Consider the following 23,015-nt stretch of genomic DNA (forward strand, 5'->3'; position numbering starts at 1 on the left):
AAGTCATAAGCTGTTGCAATTTTTTCTAGGAGAATGCTTAATCTGATGTGTATAATTGTAAGTGTTTACTTTGCATTGGATGTTTGCTTACAAGACACAATATGAATTGTCTATCATAACTAGCCTAGTGAATCTAGCAGTTTTAAAACAGTATGTAACACAATGAGAAGTGAGAAATAACAAAGAAACTTCAGATTGGAAACTATGAAGGACTTTCAAACATTCATGGAAAACATATCCTTCTTCAAATCAGTTTTTCACAAACATCAAAAACTTCAAAAAGTGATACTTGTGTAATAAATGACTTTTGTAACATCTATTTGAAAGAAACTTAAAGGCAACAGTACAGAGACAAATTAACTGTGTTTCATATATTTATGAATTGCATGGAAAGTAAATTTAAGAAGTTCAAAGAAAATAAGATATTTGCACCTAAATGAACTTGTCTTTTAATTCCATTTTTTCATAAGATTTTTCAAATAAATAAATATGAGTAATACAGTAAATTATTGTGGTAATGTCAATTTATTGGCAATACATTTAGTAAAATATATTGTAATTTATTGTCAACTTATACATGTATACTTGCATAGTGAATAATATTTATCATAACTCTATGTTCAGATGATATGTCAACACAATATGATGGAGAGATACAGCCTTTGAAACAGAGTACTGGAACAGCTGCATATAGACAATCAGTTAATGATTTTAACGCTTATTTCACAACATAAAAATACCTCAAAGTAAGTGATAAATGTAAGAATAATTTAATGATGTTCCTAGAAGAAAATATTAGAGTAAATCATAATACACCCGGCTTAAGCAATGATTTCTTATATAGGAAGCACAATCCACAAGTGAAAAAAAAAGAGAAAATAAAATAGATCGATATACTTCCTCAGACTTTAAGATTTTATCTTAAGGATACAGAGATATTGCATAACTGTAAACCAATTAGCATAAAAAAATCACATCAACACACCTCATTTGCATATTCAAAAACATAAACATATCTCATATAAACTGTTATAAATTTAAACCAATTCAGTAAAGTTGCAGAACGCAAAAGTAGTGTACAATAAATGGGTGCTTTTTATATATCAGCAGTGATCTTACAATATTAAATCATGAAATCAATGCTTATCATAATAACACAGTAACTGCAATAACACAATGAAACATGAAATGGTTAAGAATAAATTGAACCTTCACCACAAACTATTAATACGAGCAACGAGAACTATATCCCAACTGCCAAGGAGGACACAGGGAATTGGATGCCCTCAGAGGCCGAGTACTCTGAGGTCACCCACCCCCAACCGGAGCTTCCACAGGGATGGAAGAAGTCCAAGCACTACTGTGCAGAAACCAACGTCATCAGAAAGACAAACAGAAGCCATGAGCGGTCTGCAGAAACAGAAGAACAATAAATGTCCTTCGGGACCAGGGAGGAGAGCTTTCTCTGGTCCGAGCCTGGCTCCACCTCTGGACCCCCGCCCTCCCTCGCAATGACCATCGGGATCGCTTTGAAAACCCCTCACAGCAAACAATCATACAAACTAAAAAAAAAACAAAAACCCTAAAATAAATAGACAAACAACAGAAAGTAGAGCTTGAAATCTGACAGGAAAGAGCTGGCATGGATTGGCTCATGCCTCGCTGGGTGGGACACAAAGATTAGTTACTCCTCACCATGGTGTTGAGGATTTTCCTGCACACCCCCCAAAAAAAATGTTCTGCACCTTGAATGTCGACAAATATCTTGTTAGAGCTACAAGCCAGTCTAGATTATCCTAAAATCTGCCAAGATCAGTAAAATTATACTTCAACACAACAAATGGCTAAATACTAAAATGAAATAGACACGAGACAGCTGAATGGTACCTTATAGCCATTTTAAGGTATATAGCAGCCGGTCCTGTGTACAAACTAAAAGTGAAATGTCAATGAGCTAATCGTAGGTTGTGGTTAGGACTTGTTTTTTTTTGTTTTGTTTTGTTTTGTTTTTGTTTTTGTTTTGTTTTTGTTTCTGTTTTTTTGTTTGTTTGTTTTTTGTTTTTTTTTTTTAACATACTGGTTACTCAAAACCATGTCAATTCCATAATGTTACAAATTGCTGTTGATGTTATATTGGAACTCTTAATCGACTGTGATGATATTCTACCAGCTCTAACTTCGGACCAGAAATGGTCTCCCCAAGAAACTGTTCAACCCATCTGGACAATAAGTAGCTGGACTCTATGCTTGGTATATGTTTGCAAAGAAAGAATCTTGATTGAATTTGAACTGTAATACTGCATCAAGGTGGAGGAATCCACCAGGGGGGAGGGGAGGGGGGGGATTCCCAGAGCCTATGAAACTATCGCATAATGCTAAATAATTAATTAAAATATATACATAATAATAAAAAAGAATAAATTGAACCAAATACATGAAACATCTTCACAATGAAACTATAAAGCACAGATGAAAAATCACAGAGTACACAAAATACAGACATATCGTTTCAAGGAACTGAAACAAATAACATCAGTTAAAAATGCCCATAAATGGTCCTGCCACGGTAGCCTAGAGGCTAAAGTCCTCACTTTGCACACCCCGGGATCTAATCTTGGCGGCCCACTTCCCATCCAGTTCTCTGCTTGTGGCCTGGGAGAGGAGTTGAAGATGGCTCAAAGTCTTGGAACCCTGCACCCACAAGGGAGACTGAGAAGAGGTTTATGGGATGACAGCATTGCAGGCAGAGGATTAGCCTGTACTAGTGTCTGGATTTAATTTGTATTTTAAAGTCTGTGAAACAAGAGAGCAGTGATCCAATTTAATTCACTCTCTAGACCACTCCGTTTTAGTAGAAAACTGTGCATTAAAGTTTTAAGATAATTTTCCATGTAATTCAAACAAATTCAGATGAAACATAGTTTATAAGCAGACCCTACATAGTGAGCTCTTCATGTTTTGGGTGTGTCTTTTACGGATCATAGGCTGAACCCAGACTGCAGAATATCTCTTCTTCCATACTTCTATTTTACTTATAAGGCACCTGAAGACATTTTAAGACTTTTTAATCTTTTTGCTTTTCTTTGAATTGTGTGCAAAATTCATTTGCCTACTTGATTCCAGCATCTTTCCCAACTAATTCTAGCTCACCAGAAATCCTCTTCCACAACAAAGAGAACCATCAAATGCCATACATGAAACAAATAAAGTAATTGCCACTAAAGAAACGTGTATATCATCTGACACGAATCACAGTCACTTTTAAAAATAGAAATGACTTTTATATATCTGGATCAGTCAAAATAATAAATGGAGGAAACAGGAAGTGTATCAGAAAGAATAGAAGCCTTGAAATTAAGAGAACATTCACTCTAGACTCTTGCATTAAAAGATTGTTTGACTTTAAGCAAATGGTCGACTTGGCTGGTGTCCTACCAAGTTATAAGTATCCATTAGTGACCCACCCACATGGGCTACTTTGGATTTACAAAGATAAACATAATTTGGTTGTTTTTTTTTTTTTTACCAAAAGAAGTTGTTGTATTTTGACAAATGTATGCATAATCCATACTGTAAACCTAGATTCATTCACTAGTTTTCTGGAAACTTATACAACCGTGAAACACTAATATCTGAAAAAGATATTTTGATGTCAGGTCAAAGTTGTTAAAAAAAAAAAAAGCATAGAGGGCCCGGCAGCGTGGCCTAGCGGCTAAAGTCCTTGCTTTGAACACCCCGGGATCCCATATGGGCTCCGGTTCTAATCCCGGCAGCTCCACTTCCCATCCAGCTCCCTGCTTGTGGCCTGGGAAAGCAGTCGAGGATGGCCCAATGCATTGGGACCTGCACCTGTGTGGGAGACCCGAAAGAGGTTCCAGGTTCCCGGCTTCGGATCGGCATGCACCGGCCGTTGCGGCTCACTTGGGGAGTGAATGATCGGACGGAAGATCTTCCTCTCTGTCTCTCCTCTTCTCTGTATTTCTGACTTTGTAATAAAATAAATAAATCTTTAAAAAAAAAAGCGTAGAAACAGGTAACAACTGGAAACAAAGAATCCTACACACTACAATTGGTCCACTTTCATCCTAGTAGTCTTCATTTGATTATTTGCAGAACTATTCATTTTTCCAAGATGAAAAAAAAATACATAACAATAGTGGGAAAGGCAAAGATAAAATCATCTTAAACCTTATTACTAAGCAGGAACAAAATGATGAATAGGAGAAATTGTACAAATGATCAAGATAAAAAGTAAATTTTAATACTAATTGAATATATGCAATTAAAAATCATCACAAGCAACAACGTGAAGATAATTTCTTATAGACTTTTAATAAAATAGAGACTCTTAATCCACACTATTTTTTATCAAATTATTCTTCTGCTCAGGGTTTTTCTCAGTGCAAGCTGAACGTCTTTGTTCCTCAGACTGTAGATTAAGGGATTCATCATCGGAACCACATTGCTGTAAAACACAGAGGAGATTTTACCCTCATCCATGGTCCCTGCAGAAGATGGCTTAAGATACATAAACGCACCTGATCCAAAGAAAAGAGAAACCGCGATTACATGTGAACTGCAGGTGCTGAAAGCTTTGGACCGGCCCTCAGTGGAGTTGATTTGAAGGATGCTGGACAGAATGAAACCGTAAGATATAAAGATGGTGACACTAGGCACAATGATGTTGATGCCCACCACAATGAAAACCTCCACTTCATTGACATACGTGCTGGTGCAGGAGAGCTGCATCACTGGGAGGAGGTCACAGAAATAGTGGTTGATGGTGTTTGCATCACAGAAGTTCAGTCTCAGCATGCAGCCAGTGTGGGCCATGGCACCGCAAAAGGCCATGAAATATGGGCCAAGCACAAGGTTGGAACACACTCTTGGTGACATGACTACATTGTACAAAAGTGGATTACAGATGGCCACATAGCGATCATAAGCCATTGACATCAGTAAATAGCATTCAGAAATTACAAAAAAAGAGTAGAAGTATAACTGGGTCATGCACCCCATGTAGGATATGATATTCTTTTCTGATGTAAAGTTTAACAGCATCTTGGGTGTAAACACGGAAGAATAACAGAGGTCTATGAAAGACAAGTTAAAAAGGAAAAAATACATAGGGGTGTGGAGGTGTGAATTTAATCCAATTAAAGTTATCAGGCTCAAATTTCCCAACACAGTGATTATGTAAATGACAAGAAATAGGAAGAACAGGGGAAGCTGGAGATCTGGCCGGTCTGTTAATCCCATTAGAATGAACTCAGTCACCAAAGAGCTATTTCCAAGTGCCATTCTTCTCTAAGGGAATCTGTGAGCAAAGGATACAACGATTGTATTAGACAATAATCCAGCTCTTTCTACAATATCTTTTTTCCATAGCTGGGACATCTATGCTAGAATGCCACAGACTAGCCATTCTGAAGCCACAAAATTGCCACTCTCACTTTCCTGATCCTAAGGAATACTTTCTACTACTTTCTAAGTCATCAGATCCAAGCATAACAAAGTGCACCACTAGTTTAGCCATCGGTGTTCAGACTAGTGGTGTTACGTGCTGTTGTGAGCACTGGGAAATCTAAGTGATGAAGAGCAGTGAGCCTGAATCAATTTTCTATTTCCTTCCAATATTCACTCATTTGAGATTCCCACCACTACCACCTTCACCAGCAAAATTGGAGGAAATTTTTTTTAGCAACAAACATAGTGCTAAACTCTAATGTAGATTAGACTCTTTTAGGTGGCATGTATGTTGTTTCTAATTAATATATATTCCACATATTATATATATATATATATTCCATATATATATGGAATTTTGAAAGAGTTAAGTAATCTAGGACACGTTGTTACTTATCCAGGTTACAGAATTAAAAGACCTATATCCAGAATAGAGGATGCCAAGGTCATGGAGAGGGACCTAACTGACAGTCTTTAAATTGGGCCCCCAATACCCTGAACATTCTCTACTTCCCTTAAACAGCTCCTCTGTCTGTTTTACTCAAATCTCAGGAATACACAAAATGAAAAAGAAAGGAGAAATATCTTAAACCCTAGGGTTTCAAACAAAAAAGCAGAGCATTCAAATGTGTGGAATTTAGAAACTCACCCTTGTTAATCCCAAACACCACTATGCGCCCTTATCCTTGTTTCTGGTCACCCAGGTCCTCAAAGGACAATTCCAGATTCTGAGGTTTTTGTTCCTTTAGTATTAAAGGCATTCAGTTCAGGCAGAATTTTGAAAGTGCTGTGACGATCTTTATGAATTGTAAAACATAATTTACTGTTAAAACCTTTTGTCATATCATACAACACTGGAAAACGTCTTTTTCATTCTTACATTTGCCAATTGAAAAGACGAAGAAAATTTCATGTAGGTTGACTGTGGATATAAACAGTATAGAGGTGTGTTACATCGCTTTTATAGAATAAAATTGAGATGTAAAAGAGAAATCAGATTATATTTACACACTGCATCGTAATCTGTGTGTTGTATCCTTAGAGACTCATGGTTTTACTAAAGTTTTCCCTTCACCCTAGGGTTTGTGCAACCCCAAGAGCCAAAAGTAAATTCCCATCTCTCCATTATCTTCATATCTGAGGGGAAATGTATTACATTGGCTTATTCCCTTTTTTTCCCTCATCATAAATGGAAATTTTCCACAAATTCTACCTCCATGGTCTTTACTTAAAAGTTTTAGTAACTGTAATTTCCTGTTTCTTTTTTTAATTCTCATGAGACATCTCAGTTTTTCAAATTCCTTTCTTTGCTATAACATTTTTTTGCTTCTAAATATCTACTGGAAAATTCTGTGTGTGCTGATAGAAGCTTGTAACAATTAACCTGGAAAGTTACTTAAACTTGCTGTGCTTTAGGGTAACAATTTTAAAAACAGGGATGGTAATAACAGCATCTCCTGTGTGAGATGTGACACTGCCTGGCACATGGAAGATGGTCAACAAAAAGCAGCTACCATTATTTAAAATCTCATGACATTGGTTCCTCTATCATTGCCTTCACCAGATATTTTATTCTTGAGATTCTATTCTCTCACCAAATTGTTTTTTGTTTTGAAAGACTCAAGATTGGTTTGCTCTGTTTATTGCTATACTCCTTTTGCTAAATGCATCCCACTATCTATTGGGAACTCCTTAAAAGAATTTTTTTCATGAGTGAATTTTATTAAATATTTAAGAGAATGCTACCAGGTCTGTGCAATATCACAGGGACCACAATGAACACTTCTTACAACAAGAAAGGAAGGTTGCAGATGAACATCTCTCATAAGCATATAAATACAAGGGTTCTTGATAAATATTTGCACATCAAATCCAAATATATACATTTGCATATTTATACATATACATGTATATGGCTATAGATAGATGATTGATAGTTAAATAGATAGATAGAAGAACTGTAAACAGAAGCAAACAGAAGGTTGGATCAATGCTGAAATCTCAAATAATGGAATCTATGACATCAACATACAATGAAAAATTATATGATATTACCAATACATGAAAAAAAGTCTTGGCAAAATAAACCATTCATGATTAGAAGCTATCATCACACTAGAAAAAGAGGCATATTCTCTCAACTTTATGAAAAGCATACAAAAAACATTTTACTTAATGGCTACAGACTTAACGCTTTCTTAAGATCATGAACAACTCAAGAGAGTTCTCTTTTGCCACTCTTACTTTACATTATTCTAAAGATACTGGCCAGTGTACTCAAACAAAAAAATAGTAGGGTACGTACAAAGTGAGAAAGAGGAAATTAGGTTGTTAGCTCTCAGAACTTATCCTATACTTCCAGTGACATATAACTCTACCAGGAAAAAAAAAGCTGTACACTGTATTTGGTGCTGTTTCAAGATCCATTACAATCTTCCAATCATCCCCTAAGGATAAGGATGTATTACTACCCAGCAGAAACTTCACAAATAAAATATGCACATGATCATAAATACATGGAAAGATGCTGACCATCAGGGTAATGCACTTGAAAATAATAATGAGATTTCACATGAAGACATTTATAAAACCAAAGAAAAAGAGGCCTGCTTTGTGGCACAACAGTTTAAGCCGTTGCTTGGGATATTAGTAGTCCATGTGGAAGTGTTGGCTTGTCTCAGCTGCTGCACTTGTGATTCATCTTCTTCTAATATACCTGGGAAAGGTGGCCCAAGTATCTGCGCCCTGCTACCCATCTCGGAAGTCCAGCCCAAGTCTGGGCTCCTGACTGCAACCTGAGCCTGTCCTAGCCATTGTAGTCATCAGGGGAGTGAACCTGCAGATGGAAGATCTGTCCTCTCTCCCTTTCCGCCTTCCTCTCTTCCTGGCACTCTATCAATCAATAATAAATAATCCTGTAAAAGGATGTTGCTTTTAAAATACAGATGAGGATGAGGTGATTGACTGCAACTATTACATGCTGCAGGTATGATTGCAAATGGTCCCAGCACTTCGCAAAACTGGTTGACTGGGGCCAACACTGTAATGGCAATAGGTTAAGCTACCTATTGCCGTGTCAACACAATAGAGCAGCATGAATTCAGATGTCTGAGCTACTCAATTTTTAATACATCTCCTTGATGAGGATATTAGAAAAGCAACACAAGACTCTAGTGTCTGAGACCCTGACATCAACACTGACAACTCAGAGGACACTCCTTGCCCCTGGCCCAGCCCTGGGTGTTAGAGCTGTCTGAGCAGTGAACCAATGGAGGAAAGATCCCTTTCTCTGTGTGTATTTCTCTCTCTGTGTTTCTCCCTCCCCACCCCTCTCTGATTTTCAAATAAGTCAATCAAAAAAATATCAGAAAATCTGCTGACAATTGTTTTTTTTTTATTCATTGATTATTACATTGTATTATGTGATACAGTTTCATAGGTACTGGGATTCTCCCCACCCCTCCTGCACCCTCCTCCCATGGTGGATTACTCCACCTTGTTGCATAACCACGGTTCAAGTTCAGTTGAGATTCCCTCTTTGAAAGCATAAATTAAACATAGAGTCCAGCATCTTAATATGCAGGGATGCTTGGAAAAGTTCATGGAAAATAGAATTAAAGATATATTTGTTATGATGTGAAACATATTGAATACCAGTTACCTTCAAATGGTTTAAAGGCTGCAACAATTCAAGGAATTGTTATGAAAAAAAGTACATGGATTTCAAAACCTTATCACTCAAACTTTCTTAACACTTAGAAAAATTTAAATCATTTTTTCTTCTGAACACAATCATAACCACTATACAAATTATGAAAAACATATAAGCAAGTGTCATAATTATTCCTCCATCTCTACTTCTTATTAACATAGGGAAAGAATTGCATATTGTTATTTATATAATAGGATTCAGTGCAGCAGTATGTTAAGTAAATGCTAAGTGATATGACATTCACATTACCTTTCTACCCTGTCTATACATTAATTTCCATAAATATGAGAGCATGTGACATTTGTCTTTCTATATCTGGGTTATTTCATCTAGCATAATTATCACCATTTTATCCATTTTATCTCTAATCTCAGGATTTCATTCTTTTTCATATCTGAGTAATATTCCATCATGTAGTTAAAATACTTGTATTTGTCCAATCATCTGTTGATGGATATCTAGATTGATTTCATATCCTGACTATTGTGAATTGAGCTACTATAAACATGGGAATTCATGCATATCTTTCATTTGTTCAGTCCATTTCCTTTGGGTGTACTTATAGGAGTAAGACAATTGAATCAGTTGTAGACCTATGATTAGCTTTCAAAACAATGCCCATATTGTTTCCCAAAATGGTTGAATAAACTTGCCTTCCCAGCAACGGTGCATTAGAATTGCTTTTTCTCCACAAACTTAACAACATTTATTTTTGAGTGGACAATGAGTTGAGACCATGCTACAGTTCACATTTGCATTTGCATGATGATGAGTGATCCTTGACATTCTTTTATGTGTCTATTTTCCATCTTGATTTCATCTGATGAGATTTCTGTTCCTTTCCTTTGCCCATTCCTTAGCAAATAATTTGTGAAGTCTCTTGAATGGTATATTATCAATTGCATAGTTTGCAAATAATTTCTCCCGTTCTACGGATTGCCCTCTTCACTTTTTTACTGTTTCCTTTGCTGTACAAAAGCTTCTGAGTTTGGTGTTATCCCATTTCTCCACTTCAGGCTTTTATCGTGTGCTACTAGGGTCTTAACCAAGAAATCTTTATCCAGGGCAATGGCTTACTGCATTTCCCCTATGCTTTACTGTACAAATTTGATGATTTCAGGTCTTAAGTTTAGATTTTTGATTCATTACAACTTGGATTTCTGCAGAGCCCAAGGTAAGGGTCTAATTACAAACATCTGCATGGGATAATCTAATTTTCTCAAGACCATTTGTAGAAGAGACTATCTATAAACTAGGAAACATTTTTGACTGAATTATCAAAGATTGACTGGTTATAGCTATATGGGTTAGTTTTGGGGGATTTTTTTTCTGTTCAAGTATATTTTTATGCCAGTACAAGGCTATTTTCATTACAGCTACCCCTGGAGTGTTTGAAGTCTGATATTGTCATGCCTCTGGCTTTGTTTTTGATGTTTCTGGGTGCTATGGTTACTTAGGAGCTTTTGAATTTCCATATAAACTTTTGGATTTTGTTCCTAGTTCTTCTAACAATGTGCTTGGGATTGTGATTGGAATACAATACAGCTGTAAATTGCCTTGAATAGTATGGACATTATGGTAACAATACTCCAATCCAAAGGTATGGGAGATTTTCCTATTTTTGTAATTTCTTCTATTTTTGTTTTAGGTTTTATAGTTTTCATTGTAGAGATTACTCACATCCCTGATTAAATTTATCCAAAACAGTTTAAATTTCCTATAACTATTATGAATGGGACTTACCTTCTATGTTCCTTCTCCAGAAAGCCAGAAGTGAAGGTATATTGCAGTATGTGTCTCTACTCCCAAATAAAAGAAGGACTCCCACTGAAACTGTAAAAAACATTTGTACACTGGACTTTCTACCATTGTCTATACCTACAATGTCACAATACACTTAAACAGTCAAATGATTGACATCCGACTGTTGTTGAAGGACTATACTATTGTAATGATTTGGGGAAAAACAACTGGGGAGAGGGGAATGGGAGGGAGGGACTGGAGACCCCAAGTCTATGAAACTGTATCATGAAAAATAAAATTTGGGGGCCCACCCTAGCAGCTCAAGTCCTCAACTTGCATGCAACAGGATCCCATATTGGCACCGGTTCTATTCCTGGCACCCTTGCTGCCCATTCAGCTCTCTGCTTGTGGCCTTGGAAAGTAGTCGAGAATGGCCCAAAACCTTGGGACGCTGCACCTTCGCAGGAGGCCCAGAGGAGTCTCTGGGCTCTTGGCCTTATCTCAGCTCTGGCCATTGCGGCCACTTGAAGAGTGAATCATTGGATAGAAGATCTTCTTCTCTGTGTCTCTTCCGATATAGATAGATATAGATATATAGATATATAGATATAGATATATAGATATAGATATAGATATAGACTTTACAATAAAATTAAAGAAATTTTTAAAAAAAGAAAAAGAAAAATAGTTTAAATCCATATCCAACTGAGGAGGTTCCCTCATTACTCAGCTCACAAAGCTGATAGTTCCAGGCAGAAATCTCTGCATCACACTTACAGTGAGCTTCTTGTGAGCTCTTCATAACTGAGACATTTGACATGCTTTTTACAGTCTTTGGTATAAGAACAATAAAAGCACCAGAACATTTAGAAAATTCAAATATACATGAAAATTAAGCATGCTACTTAATAACAAATGGTTTATTAAAGAAACTAAAAATGGATTCTAAAATATTCATGAAATCAGTGAAGATAAAAACATGCTATATCAAACCAGTGGGATATAGCAAACGCAGTGCTAAGAGGAAAGGTTATAGCAGCAAATGCTTACATGAGAGAAAGAGAGATTCTTCACATAAACGATCTACTATTGCACTTCAAGGATTTAGAAACACAAGAATAAATCAAATCCAAATTAGCAAGATTTGAAAAACAATAATGATTAGAACCCATCTGTTGATGCCATTTGGGAAGTGAATCAGAGGATGGAACAGCCGTGTGAGTGTGAGTGTGTGTGAGTGTGTGTGTGTGTGAGTGTGTGTGTGAGTGTGAGTGAGTGTGTGTGTGTGTGTGTGCGTGTTTTCCCTTGCTTTTTGAAACTCTTCCTTTCAAATGAAAAGAATAAACCTACAAAAATAAACAACACAAATATATTTCCCTTCAAACTTGTAGTAAAGACTCGTAATTCCATAATGGCATGAATAGAACAACATTTTCTTCTCAGGGTTTTGTCAGCCAGTGTTAGTTGAACATCTTCTTTCTTAGGCTGTTGATTAAAGGACTAATCATGTGAACCATACTGGTGTAACACCGAGCTTTTACACTCATCTGTGGTCCCAGCAGAAGTTGGCGGAAGGCATGTAAATGCACATGAGTCAAAGAAAGGAGGGACAGAAACTATGTGTGAAATGCAGGTTGCATTAATAGAGTTTATTTAAAAGTTGCTGGAGTGATGCCGTGAGAGAGAGGTGAGACTGCGCACAGTGAGCTGCTTGCGCACACCACAAGGAAACCCTCCGTGCCACTGACACCTGCTCCTGTACAACAGGTGTGTATCACTTGGAAGATAACAAAGACATAGTGATTGGTGGTGTTTGAATCACAGGTCAGTCTCAGCTTGAATTACATGAGGGGCATAATGCCAGAAAATGCCAATTATGAACAAAAATAAGCCAAAATAACAAGAAAACAAATGCATTCTGTTTTGAGTTGAATAACTGAGGGGAGCATTGAACCTCCTATATTTGTTGGGACATCTTCTGGTGCCCTCCCAACTCATGAGCAGGGAGCTGCATCACAAGTGGAGCAGCTGGGACTTGAACATATGCCCAAAGTGGGTGCTGGCAAAGAAGGCAGTAGCTCCATGATGACTGACCCCATTAGTGTTTTTATACATTCCTGTTTTTATAAATATAACAACACATTAAAAAGATTCATCATAATGAAGTGGAATTTATTCCAGAGATAAAAATCATATATCATCTCAATAGGCACGGAAAAAGCGTTTCAAACAATCAATAGCATACTAACCGTGATCAGACTAGATCTACAAGGAACATATCTCAATGTATTAAAGACCGTTTTTGAAGATTTATTTATTTTTAGTCAGGAATCCACTCATAGCTTCGAGAAGGATGTTTACAAAGACATTAAACTGTTTATCATTGCCAGGGTGTATTATATATACAGTAAAAATTTTTCTTCTTATTTTGTCTCAGAAACTACTAAAATATCAACTTACTTACCGATCCTCTTATTTCATCCATTCATTTACTCACAGAGAAAAATCATCTGTCTAGAATATTCTGAGTGTCCAGAAAATAATGTCACATTGAAATTTTACCAAAACAAAGTCCCCCTATTCATTCTAATGCTGTCACCAAAGTTAGCAGTGAAAAGAATATAGTATAAAAATGTGTAATACATTTAGAAAATCTGAGTTACAAAGAGGTAAAATTATTTGTACAAGAGTAAGTGGTAAGTTTACAGCACAAATGAGATTTATAGCATGATTTCTTTCTTAACTAATATGTTTAAAACCCCGCCTTGTGATGGTGAGCCTGAGTTTTGATGCCTGTTGCAATGACAGCAGATGTAAATTCCTAAGAAACTAAGTAGATGATGTTTTAATCCTGTATGCACATCTGGAGGCGCATCTCCGGAAGACTGAAGACAGTTTCATTACACATCAACGCTTTAACTTAGAGGGTTTAGCTAACCATGAGAACCATGTCTAGTTCTGTCACAAATGAAATATTTTTATGATAAAAAGATTAATGCATTTTTATTGGAAAGGCAGACTTACACTTACAGAGAGCAGAGGCAGAGAGAAAGATCTTCCTTCTCCTGCTTCAAATGACTGCAACAGCAGGAGGAGAGCCAGTCTGAAGCCAGGAGCCAGGAGCTTCTTCCAGGTCTCCCACCTGGTTGCAGTCCCAAAGACTCGGGCTGTCCTCTCTGCTTCCCAGGCCACAAGCAGGGTGCTGGATCAGAGTGGAATAGCTGGGATGCAAACCTCCAGCCATAAGGAACATTTGAGGCAGAAGATTAGCCAGTGAGCCAATGCATTTGCCCTAAGGCAATACTTACAATAAAACAACAGATTGAAGGAAAAAACTAAAGGCTTTATTTCAAAGATGCAAAAGTGACAAAAATATCCATAATCACCACTTTTATTCAATATAGTACTTGACATTCTCTCCACAATTAGGCAAGATAAAGAAACAAAGTATATTTAAGTTGGAAAAAAATAAGTCACTATTGGAAGATGACTTGATGTTCTAAATGGAAATGCCAGACTCCAGCAAAGGCCTCTTGGAAATAACAAACAAATTAAAGAGCATTGAGAACATAAGTCAATATGAAAAATCATTGCATTTTTATACATGAATGGTGAATTTTCTGAAAAATAAAGCAATAAAACAATATGATTTCTTATACCTACCGAGGATATATAACAAAATATCTAGAAATTAACAACCAAATATGTGGAAGACCTCTACAGTGAAAACGATGAAACACTGTTAAAATAAATTAAAGAAGAAACCAAAAATTGGAATAAAAATGTTTGTTAATAGAGTAGAAGAATCAATGTTAAAATTTCCATACTACCATAGGTATTTATAGATCCAATGCAATCACTATCAAAATTTAAATCTCGGGCCCGGCTAAAGCTCTTGCCTTGAATGTGCCGGGATCCCATATGGGCGCCGGTTCTAATCCCGGCAGCTCCATTTCCCATCCAGCTCCCTGCTTATGGCCTGGGAAACCAGTCAAGGACAGCCCAATGAATTGGGACCCTGCACCCGCGTGGGAGACCCGGAAGAGGTTCCTGGTTCCTGGCATCAGATTGGCACAGCATTGGCTGTTGCGGTCACTTGGGGAGTGAATCATCGGACGGAAGATCTTCCTCTCTGTCTCTCCTCCTCTCTGTATATCTGACTTTGTAATTAAAATAAACAAATCTTTAAAAAAGGAAGAAAAGAAAAATTGGAAATCCAAATAAAGGAAAAACAAGCCCCTACCTTTCAGGATGAGTGGGTAGTTATGGATGGGTAGTTAAGGCAGTTAAGGTAGTTAAGGAAAGTGGGTAGTCAAGGAAGAGTGGATAAAGGATGAATAGTTAAGACAAGGTGGGTAGGTAAGAATGAATAGTTAAGAGAGGGTGGGTAGTTAAGGATGGGTAGTTAAGGCAGAGTGAGTAGTTAAGGATGGGTAGTTAAGGCAGAGTGAGTAGTTAAGGATGGATAGTTAAGAGAGGGTGGGGAGTTAAGGATGGGTAGTTAGGGAAAAGTGGGTAGTTTGCTCTGCATGCTAGGCTAAGAAACTGTGCTGCCTCAATTTCCATGATTCTGGAATAGGCAGGGAGTGTGCGCTGAACTCATCCTCAACTACCCACCCTTAACTACCCATCCACACTTAACCACCCATCCTTAACTACCTGTCTACACCTAACTACCCATCCTTAACTATCCATTCACTGGTAACTACCTATCCTTAACTCTTCCTTAACTTCCCATCCTTAACCACCCTCTCTTAACTACTCATCCTTAACTACCCACACTATCTTAACTACCCACCCTCTCTCGACTACCCATCCATGGATATTGAGGCACAGTTTCTTAGCCAAGCAAGCAAAGCAAAAGTTACATGTTAAAAGTATTGCAGTTAGCAGTGAGCCATGTTTACTCTATTTTGTTTGTAACTCTACAAAATGAATGAATAAAAATGTGAAATTTATATAATGAAATATTTATCAGCCATCAAATGTATGAAGCTCTTATATGTGCAATAAAATAGTGTATTTTAAAGATCCTAAGTCAAGCACAGAAATCTCTCTCATGTGAAGAATATATATATATTATTTTTAATAAATATATTTAATATGAAGTGGATATGACAAAATACTAAAATCAAGTGATGGGAAAATTGTAAAATCTTGCTTTTCTCCATCTTCTTTGTAATTACTTCAATAGATATGGTGGCAGTGATGCAATTCTCTTTGTCGTGAATATTTTGTGTTCTGTGTAAAAAACCCACTCATTGAAAAGACTGTTCTGCTTTTACCTTATTTAGATCTACAAATACAGGGGAAAAAGTTCTTTAAAATGTGATATTTACTACCAGTGGAAGAAAACATCAATGAACCTTCGTTAAGTCTTACCAAATAACAAAGTGCATCAAATAGATCATAAGCTGGAAAATAACAGGTCTTGTGTCCAAGAAGGGAAACAGAAATAGAGCATAAAGTGTAGTTTTTGCTTTCATGTGTCTGAACGCTAGTACTCCTGAGCATCTTTCCATGTGCATGCTGCCCATTTTGATATAATATTTAAAATTATCTGTTTATGCCATTTGGCCATTTCTTAATCAGATTAGTTGTCTTGCTGCTGTTGAAATTTTTGAGCTTTTTATAGATCATGGATATTAACTCTCTATCAGCAAAGATTTTCTCCCTTTCTGTCATTTGCCTCTTTGTGTTGTCACTGTTCCCTTGTCAGCACAGAAGCTGCTTAGTTTGATGTAATACTATTTGAATAAATTTATCTTTACAACATGTGCCTCTGGGGCATTTTCCAAGAAGTCCTCAGTGTTTCACAAAGTTTCTACAATGTTTTTGTCTAGTAATTCATCTAGGTCATAGATTTTAGGTCTTTGATCTATTTTGAGTGACTTTTTGTATGAACATAAGGTTAGGTTTCGTTTCATACTTCTGCATGTGTAGATCCGATTTTACCAGCGCCATTTGTTGAACAGACTGTCCTTTCTCCACACTTTTAGTGGATTTTAGGTACATGAACCAAGTTGTGGTTTCTACTCTGTTCCATTGAGCTATATGTCTATTTTTGTGCCAATACCAGGCTGTTTTGATTGTAACTGCTTTGTAGTATGTCTTTGATGTCTGGTATTGTGGGGGCTCTGGCTTTGCTTTCGGTATTTAATATTGCTTGAGATATTCTATGTCCCTTGCGTTTTCATATGAATTTTAACATCATTTTTTGGTATCTGGGAAGCATCTTCCTGATATTTTGATAAGGATTGTATTAACTCTATAAATTACTTTGTGTAGCATGGGCAGTTTGATAACAGTAATTCATTTACTCCATGAGCATGAAAGAGTTTTATTTTTTGTTTCTTTTCCCATTTTTTTTCTTTAGGTTTTTTTTTTGTAATTTTCATGGGAGAGATTGTTCACACCCATGTTTGTTGCAATTCAGTTAACAATTGTTACAAGTGATAGCTGGATAAAGAGAAGGGTGATACACATACACCATGGAACACTACTCGGTAACAAAACAGGTTGAAATCCATTCTTTTACAATATCATTGCTGCAATTAGAAATCATTATGCTGAGTGAAACAAGCCAGTCTCAAAAAAATCATATTTTCTCTAATATGAATCAGTTAATATACAATACAAAAAACATATACATATCTTGTGATGTGATTGCCACTTTTAGCCCTTGTTTGCACTCCTGTGGAAACTGCAGTCTTCCTGCTTTTGCTTGTGGAATACCATGGCTAGTGAGGAATTAAGCCCATAATTAGAAAGTGGATTAAAAATACTTCTTTTGCAAAAAGTTAAAGCTACAACAGCTATCAAAAAATGTTTTGAATTATGACAGATGATATTTTGGTCTACTGCTTGCCCCCTGGTATTGTTCATACATTACAATTTCCATAATGAGCTAGGATCATCAATTCAGTTCTAATACATGCAAAATATCAATGTATTGATGTAAATTTCTATGACTTTAGCTTTCATTAGGGCTTAAGAAGGCATTTGGACAATGAAGGACTAATTAAATGATTTTCAATAAAAGCGCGTGAAAGAGTCTTACCCTGGTAATCTAAGCATGAATTTTTACTTGTCAGTTCCATCAAAAGATGGAAGTTACAATTTTATCAAGCTGATAGTACAATCATTTCACATATCTGAATTTTAGCATTAGCAGTGAGTAAACTTACCCTTGGTCCTTATGTAGTAATTCCTCTCTAGTCCAGTATTTATGTTTCTTTTACCCTCATGATTCCAGAAATTATTTTTAAATGTCCATTATTACTATTTTATGACTCAAGTTTGAATCTATGGAAATTTCCACTTTGTAACGTATTTATAGAAGGATGAAATCAGTGATGTGAACACCTCTGGAAAACTATTTGTCAAAGATCCACTTTTCTTAACTGAATATGACTAACTTCTACCTTCATAATCTGCTCTTGCCAGGCCTCCAGTAAAATATTTATCCATGTGAATGACATACAAAGTATTCTAATGCAATATCTAGAACACAACACAAAATTATCTAATGCTATAATGCACCTGAACTTGAATTCAAATTGTAATGTTTAGTTTTGGCTGATTATGATTTGCCAGAAGCTGGTGTTGTTGTGTAGCATGTTAAGCTTCCATCTGTGGTGCTGGCATCCCATATGTGTGCTCACGAGTCGAGGCTGCTCCACTTCTAGTCCTGATCCCTAATAATGCGCTTAGGAAATCAGTTACGGACGTCCCGTGCACCCTTGTGGGAAACTAAAAAGAAGCTGCAACATCTTGGATTTGACATGGCCCAGCTCCAGTCACTGAGGTCATTTGGAACATGAACCAGCCGATACGAAATTCTCCCTCTCTCTCTCTCCTCTCTCTCTCTCTCTTTTTTTTCTCTATTTCTTCTGTCTCTGTCACCTGGCCTTTCAAATTTTATGCACACACATATATACACACATCATATGATCTTTTCTCTGTGCTTAAATACTTCTGTAATTCTAAGTTATCCAATCTTCGCCCTCACAGACTTCATCCAATAAATACCAGTAAACATGTAGTAATGATCTATTACACGATGGCTCCATTTTAATAATTAAATAAGAAACATTTTTTTCAATGGGAGCTTAACACACAGTATTTAAAGAAACAAGGTAGGTGACATTTGATAGTCTTCATAATCTTCCATATCTGATATTTGGAGGAGGTATATTCTTATTCGGGGTGGGGCATAAAATCAAGATAATTAAGACATTCCATCTGAATGATTCATCTAGTGGCAAGTGTTAGATAAACTCCCCCGCTCTTCTCTCCAATAAGACGGCTAAATGCAATCCCAGTATTCTGTGATTTGATCTTTAGTAGACCACTTCTTTTAAATAGTTGAAAATGATGACACTTTAGACTGGTATCGTGAAGCAAAAGGTTAAGTCATGCAAGCCGCCACCCTATCTGGGAGTGCTGGTTCAGATCCCAGTCGCTCCTTTCCTAATTTGTTTCTGTGCTAAGGTGCTTGGCTAACAACAGAAAAAGGATCCACTGCCCATGTGTGAAAGGAGCCAGTGAATGGAAGATCTCCTTTGCTCTGTTGCTCCCTCTGTCTCTGAATCACTCTGCTTTTCAAATAAATAAACCTTTTTAAGGAAAATGATGATTTCCAGAAGAGATATAAACTGCCCTGTCAGTGGTGTAACTATGCAGGAAGAGGGGAGAATAAATGGTACGAATGTTGAGGGTAAGAAGACAAACTACACAAAATATGGAATTGAGTTACAGTAAGTAGACAATTGTGATTCATCATAGTAAACGAGAAATAGGGACGGCCCCTACAATATTATAAATAAAAGCATTGTGTTTCTAAATCTTGTAATCACAAGTACAGAAAAATATTCTTTCTCATCAAAATCTGCTGCTACTCAGGGTTCTTTGCAAAGCAATTTTAATATCCTTGTTCCTCAAACTATAAATTAAGGGGTTCATTAAAGGAACTGTATTAGTATAAAATACAGAAGAAATTTTACCCTCATTCATAGTTCCAGCAGAGGCTGGCTTGAGATACATAAATGCACCTGATCCAAAAAACAAAGACACAGCAATTATGTGTGAGCTACATGTTCTAAAAGCTTTGGTTCTGCCCTCAGTGGAGTTAATTTGAAGAATGCTGGAGAGAATTAAACCATAAGAAATAAAAATTGTGAGGCTGGGCACAATGATATTGATACCGACCACAATGAGAATCTCTACCTCATTGACATAGGTGCTGCTGCAGGAGAGTTCAAGCAAAGGAAGGAGGTCACAGAAATAGTGGTTGATGGTGTTTGCATCACAGAAGGTCAGTCTCAGCATGCAGCCAGTGTGAGCCATGGCTCCAGAAAAGGCCATCACGTATGAACCAAGCAAAAGACTCCAGCACACTTTAGGGGACATGATTACATTGTACAATAGTGGTTTGCAGATGGCCACATAGCGATCATAGGCCATTGATGTCAGCACATAACACTCAGAAATGGCAAAAAAAGAAAAAAAGTAGAGCTGCACCATGCACCCCACATATGATATAATATCCTTCTCTGATAGGAAGTGCATCAGCATTTTAGGTGTGAAGACAGAAGAATAGCAGAGATCCACTAAGGACAAATTGAAGAGGAAGAAGTACATGGGGGTGTGAAGGTGTGAGTTCAGCCCAATTAGAGTCACCAAACTCAAATTTCCCAACACAGTGACCATGTACATGAGCAGAAACAGGAAGAACAGGGGGAGCTGGAGCTCTGGCCGGTCTGTTAATCCTTTCAGGATGAACTCTGTCACAACTGAGCCATTTCCAGGAGCCATTCCCTAAAGGAACATGTGGATACAGGGAACAAAAGATTACATTGTAGAACAACAAAAATCTCAAGATATTTTCCCCACAACATAAGATATTGCTGGGACTGTCTGAGACTTAGCCCATTCTCAGCTCCTAGTACCTGTCTTTACCACTATCCTGATACTGAGTCCACCATCTATTCTTACACTCCTAACCCAGCAATATTGCAAAATGCATAACCAGTTTACCACTGGACGCCAATACTGCCAGAAGAAAACAAGACAGTTGAAATTCAAGAAAGCGGAAGACAAGTGGCCCGGGTAGTGTTGTCCTTGTCAGTGTGCCATTTGTTCCTTTTCTGGAGCCCTCCTGTCATCAATAAAATTGTAGGCAGAAGCATTAGTAACCTAGTACTGCCCTCAAATGCTAATAATAAATGCTGAATAAAACCCAAGAGCAGTGTTTGTAATCTAAAACAAAACAACAAAAAAAGTGTCTAGAAAAGTTCAATCAATGCCCAATGTCACAGAAAAATATCCACGGAAGGGGGGACTGCCTGACAAGCTACATCCCCTGAGCTCTCTGAACGTGTGGACTCTTGAACAGACTCTCTAACCAGTCTCTCTTGCATACAGATTATACAAAATGAAAAATAAAAAGGGACTATCTTAGAACCTCAGATTTCAATCAAAACAAGTAAGACAATATTCACAGAAGTCAGCAGCTCACCCTGCTGAGGCCAGAAATCCTCGGTGCTTTCTTACTGTGGATGTACCACTGTGGTTCCGCAAGGACAATTTCAGGCTTTGCTGTCCTGTTTTCTCTGATTTCAACAGATCTTACATCCGATGTGTGCTTGAAACCTTTATGAAATACAGATGGTAATTTTTAAAGACGATTTCGAATCCTCTGACACAAGGGGAAAAATACAATCTTTCTAATTTTCATTTTGCCATTAGAGGAGACACAGAAGACTTCATATGAATTTAATACCATATTGCACCTGGTTGCAAACCGGGATCCTTGCTCTGTCTCTTCCACGGGGAGCAGTTTTCACAGTCTTACAGAAAGTGTTTACAGCCTAACAAGAACCAGTCTTATTCCTCAGAGACTCAAAGTTTTTTTCTCAGATTTTCCCTTCACTCTAGGGATTACACATCCCTGAAGAGAAGTCATAAATAAGCTTCCAGGGATTACACATCCCTGAAGAGAAGTCATAAATAAGCTTCCATTTCTGATCTGGTGTAACAGAAAGTTCGGGATTTCCCTTTCCCCCATGAACAATTCCAACAATTCCTAGGCAGATTTTATTTCTTGAGTATTCAGAATTACTCTTTGTGCCCTTGCACCATTGTCTAGTGTGAAACCAGCTACATGGCCTTGTCACAGTCACTATTTCAGTGTAGGAACTTAGAGTGGGAGGTGGGGAAAGAGAAAGCTTCTCCCTGGGAGGTACGCCATGCAACTAATTCATCTAGGACCCTTCCTTAAAAAAAAAGATTTATTTATTTTTATTGGAAAGGCAGATTTCCAAAGAGGAGGAGCAACAGAGACACTCCCAAAGTAGTTGTAATGGCCAAAGCTGAGCCGATCCAAAGCCAGGTGCCAGGAGCTTCTCTCCAGTTCTCCCACATGGGTGCAGTGTCCCAAGCCTTTGGACCATCCTTAACTGCTTTCCCAGGCCACAAGCAGGGAGCTGGTTGGGAAGCAGAGCTGCCAGAATTACAGCCAGCACCCACATGGGACTTTAGCCACTAAGCTACCGCGCCGGGCCCTAATTCTCTACTGTTTACAGAGATGACTAAAGGGACAGGCTTGGACCAAGCCTGTTTCATAGCACTGGCACATGAAGGTGAAACTTCTGATCACCAGGAACCGGTGACAACAGACAAGGCAATTTATCAATGTAGCCAGTTCTCTCCAATCAGGACAGAGGCACAAGATGTAAAACCCCTAGGACCAAGATTGTCCCTGAACAGGGAGTAGGGTGGAGAAGGAAAAGAGGCATGGAATTTCCAAAACTACCTTTTGAAGACTGTCCTGGAGCAGGGACTGACTACTGTCTAGGTTGTCTTGGAATGTCACAAGAGGCACATCGTATTCTAGCCTCCTGAGTCCAGCGGGCACAGAGACCACTTTTTTCTTTCATTACCATTTTTCCTTTCACAACATGCACTGATTTTTTACATCCAGTGTTATCCCTGAATCTTTTTTTTAATTCAATTCATTTTCTTTTTGGTGTTCTTGTAAAGAATTGATGATATTCCTTTCCTCTTCCTTTTCTGCATATGTTCCCTCTTTTAC

The 23,015-nt window shown here is 37.4% G+C and overlaps 2 protein-coding genes across 2 annotated transcripts; both read right to left on the reverse strand.

Moving 5' to 3' along the window:
• Positions 1–4,368: 4,368 nt before the first annotated feature.
• Positions 4,369–7,358, reverse strand: LOC131480108 (olfactory receptor 8B3-like). The gene is made up of 2 exons (XM_058662557.1): positions 7,351–7,358; positions 4,369–5,305 (listed from the first exon to the last, which is right to left on the reverse strand). Exons 1-2 carry the CDS (start codon positions 7,356–7,358, stop codon positions 4,369–4,371), a joined length of 945 nt encoding a protein of 314 aa, XP_058518540.1.
• Positions 7,359–19,804: 12,446 nt separating this feature from the next.
• LOC101525870 (olfactory receptor 8B3-like) lies at positions 19,805–20,737 on the reverse strand. Its single transcript, XM_004597717.4, has one exon. It carries the CDS (start codon positions 20,735–20,737, stop codon positions 19,805–19,807), a length of 933 nt encoding a protein of 310 aa, XP_004597774.4.
• Between the last annotated feature and the right edge of the window lie 2,278 nt (positions 20,738–23,015).

This window comes from Ochotona princeps, chromosome 4, assembly GCF_030435755.1.
Source record: "Ochotona princeps isolate mOchPri1 chromosome 4, mOchPri1.hap1, whole genome shotgun sequence".
Taxonomy (NCBI): Eukaryota; Metazoa; Chordata; class Mammalia; order Lagomorpha; family Ochotonidae; genus Ochotona; species Ochotona princeps.